The sequence below is a fragment of the Borostomias antarcticus genome (assembly GCF_949987555.1).
Source record: "Borostomias antarcticus genome assembly, chromosome: 7".
Taxonomy (NCBI): Eukaryota; Metazoa; Chordata; class Actinopteri; order Stomiiformes; family Stomiidae; genus Borostomias; species Borostomias antarcticus.
In genome coordinates this window covers 24,347,787-24,362,125 of record NC_140240.1, presented here as the reverse complement: position 1 = coordinate 24,362,125, position 14,339 = coordinate 24,347,787, and the positions used below count along the sequence as shown (strand labels likewise).

Genomic DNA, 14,339 nt, shown 5'->3' with positions numbered 1-14,339 from the left:
ATAACTTGTCAGGCACATGGATAGAAAGATCAATGACAGTTTAACGTTGTGTAAAATCTTTATTTATGCTGTGTAGTAAAGTGTAGAAAAAGAACATATACCTTTGTGCACGCACACATTGATTGTTATTGTGTCCACGTTTCTTGAGGCAAACATTGGATGTGCTGATTTCTGGTTTATGAACTAAGGATAATGACATGATTATAGAACCCAGATGGTCCTTTTCTTCTTTTTTTACAGATAGAGCAATGAACAATACGGTAAAGCCATAGAGCTAGAAATAATAGCTTTGTGTTCTAAACTAGTCTTAAGAGTTCACATTCAGAATTGAAAATAGATAATGATATAGCAACACTGTACGTTCCAGAGGAGTGCAGACATAGGGAAGCAGAGAGAACATGCATGAGTGATGGCAAGAAAAATCATATAATGGAGCAGTTCTACAGGGTGGTGAAAACAAGCAAAATAAAGTCGGTACAATGCAATTATCACAGAGGGCAGGAAATATCACAAACCCAAACCAAGTACAAAACAGTCAAATATTAGCCCTTACCTCCTCAATCACATGAGCTCTCAATGTCCTTCCAGGAAGAGAAGTACATTGTTACTCTTAGCTTAACTGGGATTCCAGAGTGGTGTCTGACACTACTTCCTGGGCGCCGGGGGTGGAGGAGGGGGCGGGGGAGCGAAGGGGTACGCCGGCTGCCCTAGGAAGCTCATGAGCGGAGGCTGGGCCAGGGCGAACTGCTGCGCCATCAGGGGCTGGGGCCCACCCCCCGGGGGCGGAGGAGGCGGACCAAAATGGGTCTGGGGCTGACCCGATTGGTTCTGCCCCCCGCCGCCACTCGCTGCCGAGGAACTGCCTGTTTGGCCCCCGCCGCTCCGACTGTAGCTCTGGTATTGGTCGACCCTGCTCCGGTCCTTGTAGGAGGAGGAGGAGGAGGGGGGCCGGTTGTCTCCGTCACGGCCCCGCCCGTCGCGGCCTGCGAAGCTGCCGCGGCCGTCCTTGTTGCCACCGGCACCGGGGCGCATGCGGCGCTCGCACTCGGCCTGGTACATCATGTTAGGGTTGTTGGCAGTTGAGCCGCTGCTACGGTAACGCATCCTGCCGCCTTCAGAAAAGAAAGAACTGATCGCTATCGGCACTACCGATATACAACTAGGAAAAGTATGCAGAAAGCAGGTGTAATATGTAGTATTAATGGTATTAAATAGGTTGAATGAAGTTCAAATGGTGAATAGTTAAAGAGGAAATGGGTAGGGAACGGTTTAAATAGTGAAAATATTGTAAAAGGTGAAAAAAGTGCCAATAAATGTGTAATGGGTAAGATAGAATGTACAGTAGGTGAAAAAATAGTACTTATATAGCCTTGATTACGACTGCTAGAGTGCATTAGTGTCAATGGGCTGCATGGCGTTCAAACAAATGGTCACAGCTTGGAAACTAAGCCGCAGAGCTTAGATAATGACATTGTAGGAATCAGCGGAATCGTGTGAACAGTGTATACTATTTGTATTTACAGTAGTGTATAATATGTGTATGAGCTACTAAAACTGTTTAGTGACAGTTAAAATGTTTTCGAATTAGTAACTGCCACCACTCTAAAAGCTGAATATTCCACCATTCATTTCAATAGTAAAAAACTACAAATAAAAGTTAAATTACTAAGAAAGTGTAAACGATATCAAAACAAAAAGTAGAAGCAGAAAAATGTGCATGCAAAGCTGAACTGAAAAAAGTTTCAATGGTGAAAATTGGTTAAACAGTGTGAGAGGAAATATATGGTGAAAAAAGTGTACGGAAGAGGAATAAGTATGCACAGAGATGAGGTGGTGACTGGGGTATACTGTAGCACAAATGTTACAGTTTTAACATTAGTGGTGTTTAAAGAAGTGGGTATACTGTGGGTCCATGATTAAAGAAGTGGGTAGCCTATACTCCATATACCCTCCACTACACCACTCATACTACTCATGCATGGTTTTTCAAGAACTTTCAGCATTACACACTAATAAGATCAAAGCTGACATGTTGGCCTGAAGCCTTCTACTTATCATTAAACGTTGCTGCTTTAACACGTTAAAATACCCGCTTAGATACTTCCCACCCAGGTGACTCACCCCCTCCGCCGCCACGCCCGGAGTCGACCAGCTGCAGCAGCTTGGGGTTGATGGCCTGCCGGGCCTCCTCCAGCACCTTGACCAGGTCGCGCGCCTGGCGCAGGTTCCCCGGCGTGAAGAAGGTGTAGGCCGTGCCCTTGTTGGTGCTGCGCGCCGTGCGGCCGATGCGGTGGACGTAGTCCTCGGAGGAGTTGGGGTAGTCGTAGTTAATGACGAATTTGATGTCTTCCACGTCTGCGGGAGGACGCAGTGGCGGGGTTGGGAGGCGGAGGTGATTTGGACGTAGAGAGAGAGGAGGGAGATCATGTCAAACCACACCAAAGCTTTTCAATCTCGTCGTCTCGTGTACGGAGCTGCACAGCTATCACTGCACAACTATCACAAATTATGTTGTATTCAAATGTTTTTTAAAAGCTGAGAATTATTCTAATATTGTGGTTCATACTGTAACAAGCTAAACACAAGAAAAGACACTTACCTCACAGTCCTCGCCAATAATCAAAAGTAATAAAGTTGCTCGATGCTAACTAGAATCTTAGAATAGATCTCAGTGATCTAAATATCTTCGCCAAATAGGGGGGGCCACATACTGTAGGTGGACGAATGAGAAGCAAGAGGCAGCTACTTATGATGTGTATGGTTATGCTACTGTACATACATTTATTCAATCAATCCTGCGTTGCTTACGTAGTAGCTCTTCTCCCATTTGAACACACCGCAGAGTTTCTGGCTAAGTGAAGCTTTACTACCACCAGGGGAGATCAAAAAGGAGCCGCACGTCGCTTTTGCATTTTCATAAAAACGTCTCTGAATATTTATAGGTTTGACTGAATTTCAATTTCAATGTTATATTGATTGACCGTACACTGTTCAATCCACCTGTTTTTCTGTTCCAAAGCGCTACAGTGACAGAGAGATGAAGTCTGTTTCTCATTACAGAAGGCATGGGGCTCTGACAACACTGCTGGGATCGAGAATTAAGTCTCCCTTTTTCCCGCCCTTTTCCATGGTAACGCAGAGTGGCCATTTTGATACTTCGTGAACCTGCCGAACAACAACCGAACGTCCCCCATAGGGAAAAATGGAGGGAGAAAATGGTGGAGGTGCACATTTCTGTAACAAAACAGTCTTAAACAACTACCCTGTATTGTTTCAGTTAGAGTGCAGGCAGGATGGGACTAGGGCCTACTTGAATGAGAGGTTGAGAGCTCGTGGAGAAGTTAGCGAAGGGGGTGCTGAGGTACTTACCCCTTTTCAAGTTGTTTTACAAGGGTAGTCACCCCCTGAACAGTCCTGGCTCATTTGGAGGGGCTCCGGGGGGGGGGAGGGGAGAGAGGAGGGAGGGGTAATACGCAATGTCACCCCCCCTCCCACCATGACCTCCCCCCACACACCCTTTGCACACACCGGCAACCTCAGGCGGGAGCAGAACCTTTAACATCCAAACCCCCCACCCCACCGCAACGGCGAACGGCTGGTTCTGGTGCTCTCTCGCCGAGTTGCAGGACCTCCGCAGAGAACCGGCTCCAGGACTGGATCCAGACGAGCTCCTACAACTCTCTCCCTGTCTGTCTGCCTTCGGACGGACGGACAGACAGGCACCTCAGGCTGGTCCCAAGGTGAGCTTGCTGGGATAACACTATGGGAGGGGGGGGGTTGTGGAGGAGCTTAGGTGACAGAGAACGAGGGAACGTGAGAGAGGAAGTATTCAGGGCGGGGGGCGGGGCGGGGGGGCTCAGCTGTATCCTTGTTAAAACTAGCCGTTTGCATTTAGCATGCGGGCTAGCCGTTAGCATAACGTGACTGGGGGCATTGATGGGCAGCCCCAGTTCTGACTCCAGCACAGACTGCCTGAGCGGCCGTGTGCTGCCAACCCTGAAGGGGGGGGTGGGGAGAGAGAGAGAAAAAAAAAGAGAACAAGGATACAGTCATGGCAAAGTCCAACATATTGACTTCCCCTGCTCACTTCCAGGTTGACCAAAAAGGACCCAAAGTAAACGTTCCAGGCGAACTTGGGGAGAACTGGACAGACATGTTCTTTCACTAGCAAGACCCCCCAACACGTATCATATTATAGGCTATCTAGAACACATGCTGTGAAACACAGTGACCCTATCCTGAGAATATCCGACCCCAAAATATAGTTCAGCTACACGGTGAAAGGATCAACGTTGACCTGAGAATAATCCAACCGTAACCACAGTGGAGACATGGTGAGAGGGGAGTCTTTGGTGTGGAAGGTGGAGGGAGGGCATACCTGCACCCTACCCCAACACCAACCCCCCACCCACTCCACCCTCCCCCACCCCCCTCTTCAGGCAGTGTTCCAGAGAGCCCCAGTGGAGGGAAGCTTTTTTGAACTACAGTAACAAGAAACAGACTGTGAAGCTCTGGGAGGGGGGGGGGGGGGCTGAAGGCCTGGGGCCTTCCAGTGTGGACGTTGCATACTGTATTCTACTGTTCCAGCTTTAGCGTTTCTCTATAGATCCGTAGCAAGAGAAATGGTACATTGCTGAAAATGAGCAGAAAATCTGGTTTTGGGTTATTGCCTTGAGGGTTCTTGTGCTCAGCTGTACAGGACAGGTGCAATAGGACATATTGCGATGTGCAAATGTTTTAAGAAGTATTAAACCTGAAAAACGGATGGGAGATTAAGCAAACAAAGATGACATTCAATCACTATAACAGATCCTACTGTGTGTTTTTCACTAAAAACAGTATTTCATAAAGACTTTGTTGAAAACAGACAAACTGCTGTAATTCTATTGAAGAAAAATGGTGTGAAACATGTCTGTTAGCTATTCTAGTGTGTGTGTATGTGTGTGCGTGCGCGAGTGTGTGTGTATTGAGAAGACATACCCAGACCACGAGAGGCCACGTCGGTGGCGATGAGGATCGGAGCTTTGCCACTGCGGAACTCTGAACACATGACAGAACAGTAAAGAAAACGTTTAGAACGTCACGACCGAAAAAGATAGCGAGGTCAACAAAAGACGGCATCTTTTGCTTTCATCTCTCGACCGAGATGAGTCAGCTCACGAGCGCGCGTGTACTGAACTATGACTCACCGGTCAGAACCCAGTCTCTCTCTGGCTGGCTCTTGTCCCCATGGATACACATGGCTGGCCATCTGCGAGAATCGCCGTGACGGGAGAGAGAGCGGAAAGAAGATGCTGCTGAACTCGCAAACAACATTCACATCACTGGTGTCTCATGTCTGTGCTCACACACTTCCCTCTGTGGAACGTTATACTGTGTTTGTTCCAATTTTCTCACGCTCTCTATCCCCCTCGGTCTGTCTCTCTCTCTCTCTCTCTCTCTCTCACACACACACACACACATCATCACTATCTCTCCTACACACACAAATGCACACACACACACACACACACACACACACTATCTCTCTCCTCTCACCCGTCTCGTCTCATCCTCCTGGTGAGCTCGTCGCAGCGCTTCTTGGTCTCCACGAAGATGATGGTCTTGTTCTCCTTCTCGGCCATGATCTCCTCCATCAGCTGCAGCAGCCTGGAGACGACAGACCAAAAACACCTCACTCAGTGCCGTCTCTGTCGCGCCACGGGGTTAGAAACCGTTACAGGTCAGAGGTCAGGAGGCTATTCGAGATGATCGTGACGCGGTGAATGCAGCTAGCGGGCATATTCCAACACCTATTCAACTTCTCCCTGAGGCTGGAAGACCCCCAGGAAGACCTCCTGCATCATTCCAGTGCCCAAGAAGGCACGTCCCGGCGTCCTCAACGACTACAGGCCAGTGACACTGACATCTCATGTCATGAAGGTATTTGACAGACTGGTTCTGCAACGCTTGAGGCCCAGCGACTCCCTCGAGTGGGTGTTCAGTGAGGGTCTTGTTCTTTGACTTCTCCGGTGCTTTCAGCACCATCCTCCCCCTCCAGCTCGCAGAGAAGCTCCCAGCCATGCAGGTAGACCTTGGACCTTGACTCAGTGGCTTGGATCACAGACTAGTTCTTTGCTGTCGCTCTTTTTATGCTGCAACCCCCCCCCCCCCCCCCTCCCTCCCTTATCTTATCTATCTTCTTTTATTACTCTGTATCTAGTGTTTTTCTTTCCAACATTTGTGTAATTTTCAACTGCTGAAAGGCCTAATTTCCCCCTGGGGGAATAAAGTCTTATCTTATCTTGCAAGCTCTCATTTCACTCCACTCGTCAGTCTGGAAAAGCTCGATAGAGATCCGTTTCATTGGCCGATCGGTTCTTTGAGGAAATACTAGCAAAGTGCCTGCCCTTTTCCCAAACAGTTTCCAACCAAGCTTTCCCAGATGGCTGAGTGAAACAACCCATCTGGCGCGCGTCAGGTTAGGAACACGGCAGCCGTTCATCCAAACACGACCGACGGGTCGGGTGGCCTCACTTGTTGTCCTTCTCGTTCTCCATGCAGACGTCGACGATCTGCAGGATGTTGTGGTTGGCGCTGAGCTCCAGGGCGCCCACGTTGATCTGGACCGAGTCCCGCAGGAAGTCCTCCGCCAGCTGGCGCACCTCCTTGGGCCAGGTGGCGCTCCACATCAGGGTCTGCCTGTCCGGCTGGGGTAGAGGGGGGGTCAGGGAGAGGAAAGAGGGACAAAGAGAGAGAGAGGGCATATGGACGCCACGCCAACACACAAAAACATGATAAGTCATAAGCCATGTGTATATGGGTTAGGTTAAGGGGTAGCATCACCTAAACCAATCAATGTGTCCATCCTTGGATGGGTGACGGGTGTTTCCATCATGTCGCCTTAGAACCTGCACACTCATATGCTCCGATGTCGTGAATGTAACAACGTTTTCTTGCTCTTCGTCGGCTCGTTAGATGGACAGACAGGCACCTCAAGTTGGTCCCAAGCAGTGGCAAGAGGTGACGTTCGCCACCCCTGGAAAAACCCCAGTTGCCATCTCTGAAGTTCAAATGTGAATGGGGGAGATAACCTTATTGTTTATTGTTTGTTTATTGTTTATTATGGATCCCCATTAGTCGACGCACAAGCGACAGACAGGTCTTCCGAGGGGTCCAAATTAAAATCAGTACAAACAAATATGGTAGAAACATTAACAACAGTCCAACTGTTCACCCCAGGTGAAGCTTTGCCACCCCAGGTAAAACCTGCTGGTACCGCCACTAGTCCCAAGATGACCTGACGAAGAGCAGAGGCTCGAAACGTTGTCAAGTAAATTTCAATACAGGAGCATATGAGTGTGCAGGTTCTATTCTTTTCATTGTGAGCATTACCTAACCCGGCACCCTGAAGAGTGAATTGCGCATCTCTTCCAGGTTTCATCATGGTAATGTAAACTGTAAATGTGAGCTGTATGATCCCACTCATGCTGGGTCTTTCATGTGAAGCTTCTCCCCCTACCCTGATCTGGTCCACGATCTTGCGGATCTGCGGTTCAAAGCCCATGTCCAGCATGCGGTCGGCCTCGTCCAGGACCAGGTAGGTGCAGCGCCGCAGGTTGGTCTTCCCCGACTCCAGGAAGTCAATGAGACGGCCCGGGGTGGCGATGGAGATCTCTACGCCTGAGTGGATGAGATAAGATCAACTTAAATAATCCAATACAAACTTTATTTGTATAGTGAATTTCATACACAGAGGCAACACAATGCGCTTTACAGAGAGGAATGGGGGGGGGTTTGCAGCGAGAATGTACAACATTGATTGTTTTTTTGCTTCCCTCTGCTATGTAGGGGTAGGATCTATGTCCATCCCCCCATTCCTCTCTGTAAAGTGTCTGTGTATGAAATGCACTATACAAATAAAGTTTGATTTGATTTGATTAAAGAGATTAGAGTACAGAGTAAAGAGTATACATAAGAGTACGAGAAATATATATATATATATATATATATATATATATATATATACAGTATTTATAAAATATAGAATTGAATATATGCATACATACATACAATTTGTATAAATATGTATAATAATATACATATATGCGTGCACACATAAACAACAGGCATACACACATAGTAGCGGTAGTGGTATGCAACAATTCACCAACACCATCGCACATAACTGCAGAGGCTCTGCTAAAGTCTGACCAGAGAAATACAGTCAAATGATGAGCCGCTTTTTATCTGACGTCACTTCAAAGCAACAGTCGCTACTGAGTTCTGACTACCATTTCTTCAGTACGGTAGAAATCTGTCGGTTTATCTGGGAACTCTGGGAACACTCTTGTCTGAGGACATGCCAGCCAGCAACAGGCTACTTCAGAGACATTCTATACTGAGGAGATACACATCATGTACGGTGGCCAATCACCACAGAGATCTGGCAGGAATGCCTTGTTCTGACCAATCACGTTCCGAACACAACACAGTGCAACCCCGAGCAGTTCTGATTGTCCGTAGGGGGCTTCCGCCGGCCCGTCTCTCGCAGACTCCGCCTCCTCCCTCACCTCTCTCCAGGTCCCGGATCTGCGGGCCCTTGGGCGCCCCGCCGTACACGCACGTGCTCTTGATGCGGGACGACTTGCCGTATTCGTAGGCCACCTGCTGGACCTGCTGGGCCAACTCTCTGGTGGGGGCCAGGACCAGGCACTGGGGGGAGGGATAGAGAGGGAGAGAAGAGGGGTGGAGGAGGAAAGAGAGAGAGAGAGAGAGAGAGAGAGAGAGTGAGACAGACAGACAGACAGACAGACAGACAGACAGACAGACAGACAGACAGACAGACAGACAGACAGATAGATAGATAGATAGATAGATAGATAGATAGATAGATAGATAGATAGATAGATAGATAGATAGATAGATAGATAGTGTACTCACAATGGGGCCATCTCCTCTCTCCAAGTAGGGCTGGTGGTTGATGTGAACGATGGCTGGTAGGAGATACTGCAGTTAGGGGACAACGGCAGAGGATAATTTCAGTCTGGGTATGAATCAAACTGTATTTAAGATAAATTTAACAGTGTCTCAATACATTTTAGACTTTTTTGCAGTGAATAAAACAGGTTTACGTTTGTTCCCGAACTCGACTGTACTGTAGCTGTTGCAGCTGCCTTTGTTCCCCTGAGTGTGAGTGTGTGTGTGTGGGTGTGTGTGTGGGCAAGAGGTGGTGTGTGTTGACTCAAGAGAGATATAGAAATACATACAGCTGTCTGTGCAAATACAGTGTGTGGTGTTTGTGTGTGAATGAGTGTGTGTCATGTAATCATGATTTTTGTTAAAGATCCTTAAAAGACTGTGTGTTGTTCGGCCATTTAGAACTGGCCTCTCGTTCCTTGCATAGGGAAAGAATATTGTGTACTCTGTAATCTTATGTTTTTGTAGAAGTTAGAGCCCTTGGCTGTTTCCAGTCGCACCCCCGCTATACCACTTCTCGACAAAAAAGGAATGCACCTGGGGTGGGCGGGCGAGCGAGGGCCTGGAAGCGACTCAAGACACCAAGGTTGCTCACTTAACTGTATAAAGGTTTACTGTAACTCCTAATTGGGACCTGTCACTTCTCACATTGTGTAGCTGTATTTATCGACCTGGCAAAGGCCTTTGATTCTGTGGACCACAGCATCCTGCTTGACTGACTCAAGGACTTGGGACTCGCAAACAATTGTTTGACTTGGTTTAGTAGTTACCTCTCTGACCGTGTACAGTTTGTGAAAGCTGAGGGTTTGTTGTCTGATCCACTGTCTCTGTCTATGGGTGTACCTCAGGGTTCCATTCTTGTCCCTACGTTATTTAAGATTTATATAAATAATGTCGCTTGTCACTACCAATTCACACATTCATTTATATGCTGATGACACAATTTTGTATACATCTGGCCCCTCCCTGGACTCTGCCTTGACCTCTTTACAACAGCTTTGACAACATTCAATATGCCTTCTTCAACCTGCACCTTCTCTTAAACACCAAAAAAACAAAATGCATGGTCTTCAATAGAACACTTCCTCTAGATACCTCTCTCACTAATATCACCACACTGGATGGGTCAGAACTAGAATTTGTCAACTCATACAAATATCTAGGTATCTGACTCGACAGTTCACTTTCTTTCCAAACCCACATCACCACTCTGCTCACCAAAGTCAAATAAAGGCTTGGTTTTCTGTATCGTAACAAAGCATCTTTCACCCACTCTGCTAACCACACCCTGGTTAAAATGACGGTCCTTCCTATTTTAGATTATGGCGACATCATCTATCTACTGTATAGGATCGCCCCCAAACACCTCCTTAATAAGCTGGACGTCATCTACCACTCTGCCATCCACTTTGTGTCCGGTGCTCCTTTTAACACTCATCACTGTGACCTGTACTCCCAAGTCCAGTGGCCATCACCTCAAACCAGACGTCAGAAACACTGGTGTCAGTTCATTTACAAATCCATCATTGGCAAAACTCCACCATACCTCTGCTCACTACTGACCATTTCCACCAGTACACGCAATCTACGTTCCAGCAAACACATCAGTCTGGTCACCCCCAAAGTCTGCATGTCCTTCGGTTCCCTCTCTTTCCAATCTGCTGCCTCCATTGACTGGAACAATCTACAAAAGACACTAAAACTTGACACCCTCATCTCAGTACCCTCCTTCAATAATCTCCTACACAGCTTAATTTCGGATCACTGCACCTGTTTTTGATATAATCTGCACTGGTCCACAGCAACCTGTCTGTTTGCACTGAGTCCTGAATGCTTTTAACTTATTTCCGTAATGTTGTGTATGTGTGTTTATTTTTGCACAGATTCTTCAGAAAAAACATGTACTGTAGCCAATGGCGATAAACAAATAATTTCTTGATCCCGTTTGAATTGTGCCATAACCATCACATATGTTTGTCAATTTAAAACATAATTTTGCAAGTCAAGAAAGTCGCAGTTTGTCGTAATACTATAAAGCAGTTATTCCACAGCGAGTTTAAAATTATTAAAAGAGGTGAAAATCACTATTAGTCTGGCCACGTTGAGAGCTGCAGGAATGCAAAAGTCAGTTCTGTAAGAGCTGGCATGCGAGATCGGCTTTACAAGGTTTTGGTGAGTGTTAAAGGAGTAGTAAAGGGAAAATGCATGTTTAGCCCTTTGTTAAGGTTACTTATGATCATATACAATGGTTCAGATCAAAACGTTGACAAAACTAGCACTTTTGAGAAAGTCTGATAATTGCTCTACCACCGTTTTGGTCATACAATGGATGTGGGTGGGCACCGTGAAAAATCATTCAAAAAACATGTTAAACTCTCAATTTCAAAGACAAGAAACTCACCGAGGTGTTAGTTGGCGTTCTAACATATCATTCGCCATAAAGTAAGATTCTAGTTCATCTGGAAAGGCTTTTTTAAAATATTTAGCATAGAACTATTTAGTCGCAGCACATACTTGTGTAAACTTCCGCAAACTAGGTAGCCTAGCAACATAAACAATAACAATAGCTACCGTAAGTAGTTCCGCTTCCTGAATCCCCTCTGCGGATTGATCTACACATCTGCAACGGTCGCTTCAATACAAGTCAATGGATTTCATAAAATGGTCAATAAAACCCTACAGGATTCATACTTTGTGGCGAATTTGATGTCAGAACACCAACGGACACCAATTACCCCCTCGGTGAGCTTCTTGTCTTTGAAATCGAGAGTTTAACATGTTTTTGAAAGATTTTTCAAGGTGCCCACCCACATCCATTGTATGACCAAAACGGTGGTAGAGCAATTATCAGACTTTCTCAAAAGTGCTAGTTTTGTCAAAGTTTTGACCTGAACCATTGTATATGATCATAAGTAACCTTAAAACAGGGCTAAACATGCATTTTCCCTTTACTACTCCTTTAAACAAGTGTAATGTTGGCTAGCTAATATTAGCTAACTTGCGAGTTAACTGAGATTAATAAGGTTTATGTTTAAATTGAAAAACATCATGTGATGGTCATGGCACAATTCAATCGGGATCAAGAAATTATTTTTCTCACGTTCACTATTTTTCTGATTTAAGGTCCCGTGGCGGTTTTCTCTTCCTGCTTCCGCTTAGGCACTCTATTATCGAGGTGTATTGCATCATGGGTTCGGGTCCTTTGAGAGCCAAATGACAAATCTGTGAATTATATTCATTCAAATGAACTGACTGAGCTGTAATGTATAGTGACCACGCCTTACCGCCAGCGTCTTGCCCGAGCCCGTCTGAGCGATGCCCACCATGTCCCTCCCACTCAGGGCCAGAGGGAAGCCCTGGGCCTGGATGGCCGTGGGCTCCTTGAAGTTCTGCTGGACCAGCACGTCCAGCACATACTCTGGCGTGGAGGAGAGAGAGACAGGCAGTCATGGAAACAGTTATTCTAAATACAGGCTGAGAGAGTAGAAGAGCTAATCTTGGATAGGACCCCTTCTGTCATATATTCTTGATCAGAGAGACTTGAAAGCAAAACTGATCCTAGATCTGTATTCCCACTCTGAATACGGGCCATAGTTGTCTGAAGGTGTCTGCTCACGGGGAAACTGGGCCTGGTGGAAGCCGGTGACAGCCTTGGGGCAGCCAGAGCCTCTGATAGTGATCTCCTTCTTCCTGCGAAACTCATCGACATCATACTGGAGACAAACACAACAGAATACAACTGTTTAGACAGAGTAATATTCAGCCAATAGACACAGTCCCATTATGTGTGTGTGTGTGTGTGTGTGTGTGTTTACGTGTTTACATTTTAGTCATTTAGCAGATGTTTCTTATCCACAGCGAGTCAGTGACTTACAATATGTAGAGATTCAAGATTCTTTCATTTGTCACACTTTACAATAAGGGTCACAAAAAACATAAATGTTAACTAATACTTATTTAGGGTTAGGTTAGGTTACTAATGTTAATTAATACATTAGTTAAGGTTAGGGTTAGAGTTAGGTGAGTTAACCTTAGTGAACATAAATAACATTAGTAAATGGTTAATAGAGACATTATTTAACTGTTACTTAATGCTTAATAATGCATTAACTAATGCTTATTAATGTACCCTTATTGTAAAGTGTTACCATTTCATTCGTCACACAATGTTTGGTGTACAGTCACAGTGAAATGTTGTTGCCGGCTCCAAGATTATGCTCAATACAGATAAATTTGTCTAGAGTAAGTGAACACACTGTACAGCCCAGGCATCGTCAGCAGAGACCAGGGGGTAAGGGATATGGTGGGGGAGGGGTCGGTCCAGTGAATACGAACCCGGGTTAGGCTAAGGGATAATGGGATACAGTGCAGAATGTATTTATTTACACATATTTAACAAAAGTTGAAATAAGGGAAACCATTGGGAAGAGTTACATGGTGGAGAGGACTGTGTGTGTGTGTGTGTGTGTGTGTGTGTGTGTGTGTGTGTGTGTGTGTGTGTGTGTGTGTGTGTGTATTTCTACCTGACTCATGCGCTGGATCTCCGGGTGTTCGTTGTAAAAGTTCTTCTCAAACTTGGGCAGCTCGTCCAGGTTCCACTTCTTCTTCCGCAGGCGCTCCCCCGGGTTCCCAAACTTCATGGGGGGCGGCCCGCCTCTGCCGCCGGAATAGCTGCTGGACCCAAACCTTGGCCTGAGAACGAAGATGTGGCAATTCAAGGAGATTAGGAAGAAGTAAGAGGATGATGATAAGCTCTTGCATTATATTATGCTCTCGTTGCCAGTTTGATTACGCAACCATCTTATGTGTTACGTGGAATAAATGCTATATGTATATGAACTTCTAGGCATGCTGTAATTTAAGCACAATTTGGCTTATTTCACAATAGACTGCACGCATTACGAATTCCTGCGCACGTAGGCCTACAACTTAAGACAGTAGGCTACACTTCTGGGAAAAGGCCACAAAACAAACCCTAGACAGATATTGGAGAAACGTCTCACCCCCTGTCACGTCCGCGGTCTCTGTCTCTGTCCCCATATGAACCTCTCATTTTGTCGAAAATATTTTTGCTTGTTCGAATATTTGCTGGAGTTGCACGAGAGGCACGGTCTATTCTACAGAATTAAAAGTGTGCAAATGTATCGCAATTTTTAAAACAGTACGGTATTTACGTAAAACAAAAACTCTGCTAACGTTATTCCGCGACGGAGGTTCCTGAAGCAAGCAAAAGATAAATTTGTTTTGCAGTTGTTGGAAAACGTCAGGTCAACTCCCCCAAGAACCTCCCTGTCTTTGTACGTAACCTCAGAGGATAATTGGCGTAACTACACAATCTTGTGGTACATAGTACGCACAAAAAGTTCGTAGAGCGATTAGGA

The 14,339-nt window shown here is 46.0% G+C and overlaps 1 protein-coding gene across 1 annotated transcript; it reads right to left on the bottom strand.

Annotated features, from left to right (window-relative positions):
- Positions 1-56: 56 nt before the first annotated feature.
- Positions 57-14,230, bottom strand: ddx17 (DEAD-box helicase 17). Its single transcript, XM_084440802.1, has 13 exons — positions 13,962-14,230; positions 13,482-13,650; positions 12,575-12,671; positions 12,243-12,376; positions 8,923-8,988; positions 8,553-8,694; positions 7,502-7,662; positions 6,517-6,689; positions 5,539-5,649; positions 5,190-5,251; positions 4,981-5,040; positions 2,122-2,355; positions 57-1,112 (listed from the first exon to the last, which is right to left on the bottom strand). Exons 1-13 carry the CDS (start codon positions 14,009-14,011, stop codon positions 646-648), a joined length of 1,926 nt encoding a protein of 641 aa, XP_084296928.1. The 5' UTR covers positions 14,012-14,230; the 3' UTR covers positions 57-645.
- Between the last annotated feature and the right edge of the window lie 109 nt (positions 14,231-14,339).

Excerpts from the sequence above, each read along its gene's own strand:
- ddx17 (XM_084440802.1), bottom strand. The coding sequence starts at position 14,011 with ATGAGAGGTTCATATGGGGACAGAGACAGAGACCGCGGACGTGACAGG. Across the intron at positions 12,377-12,574 it reads CCACCAGGCCCAGTTTCCCC|AGTATGTGCTGGACGTGCTG; the intron begins GTGAGCAGACAC and ends CCTCCACGCCAG. Across the intron at positions 5,650-6,516 it reads GAGAACGAGAAGGACAACAA|GCTGCTGCAGCTGATGGAGG; the intron begins GTGAGGCCACCC and ends TGTCGTCTCCAG.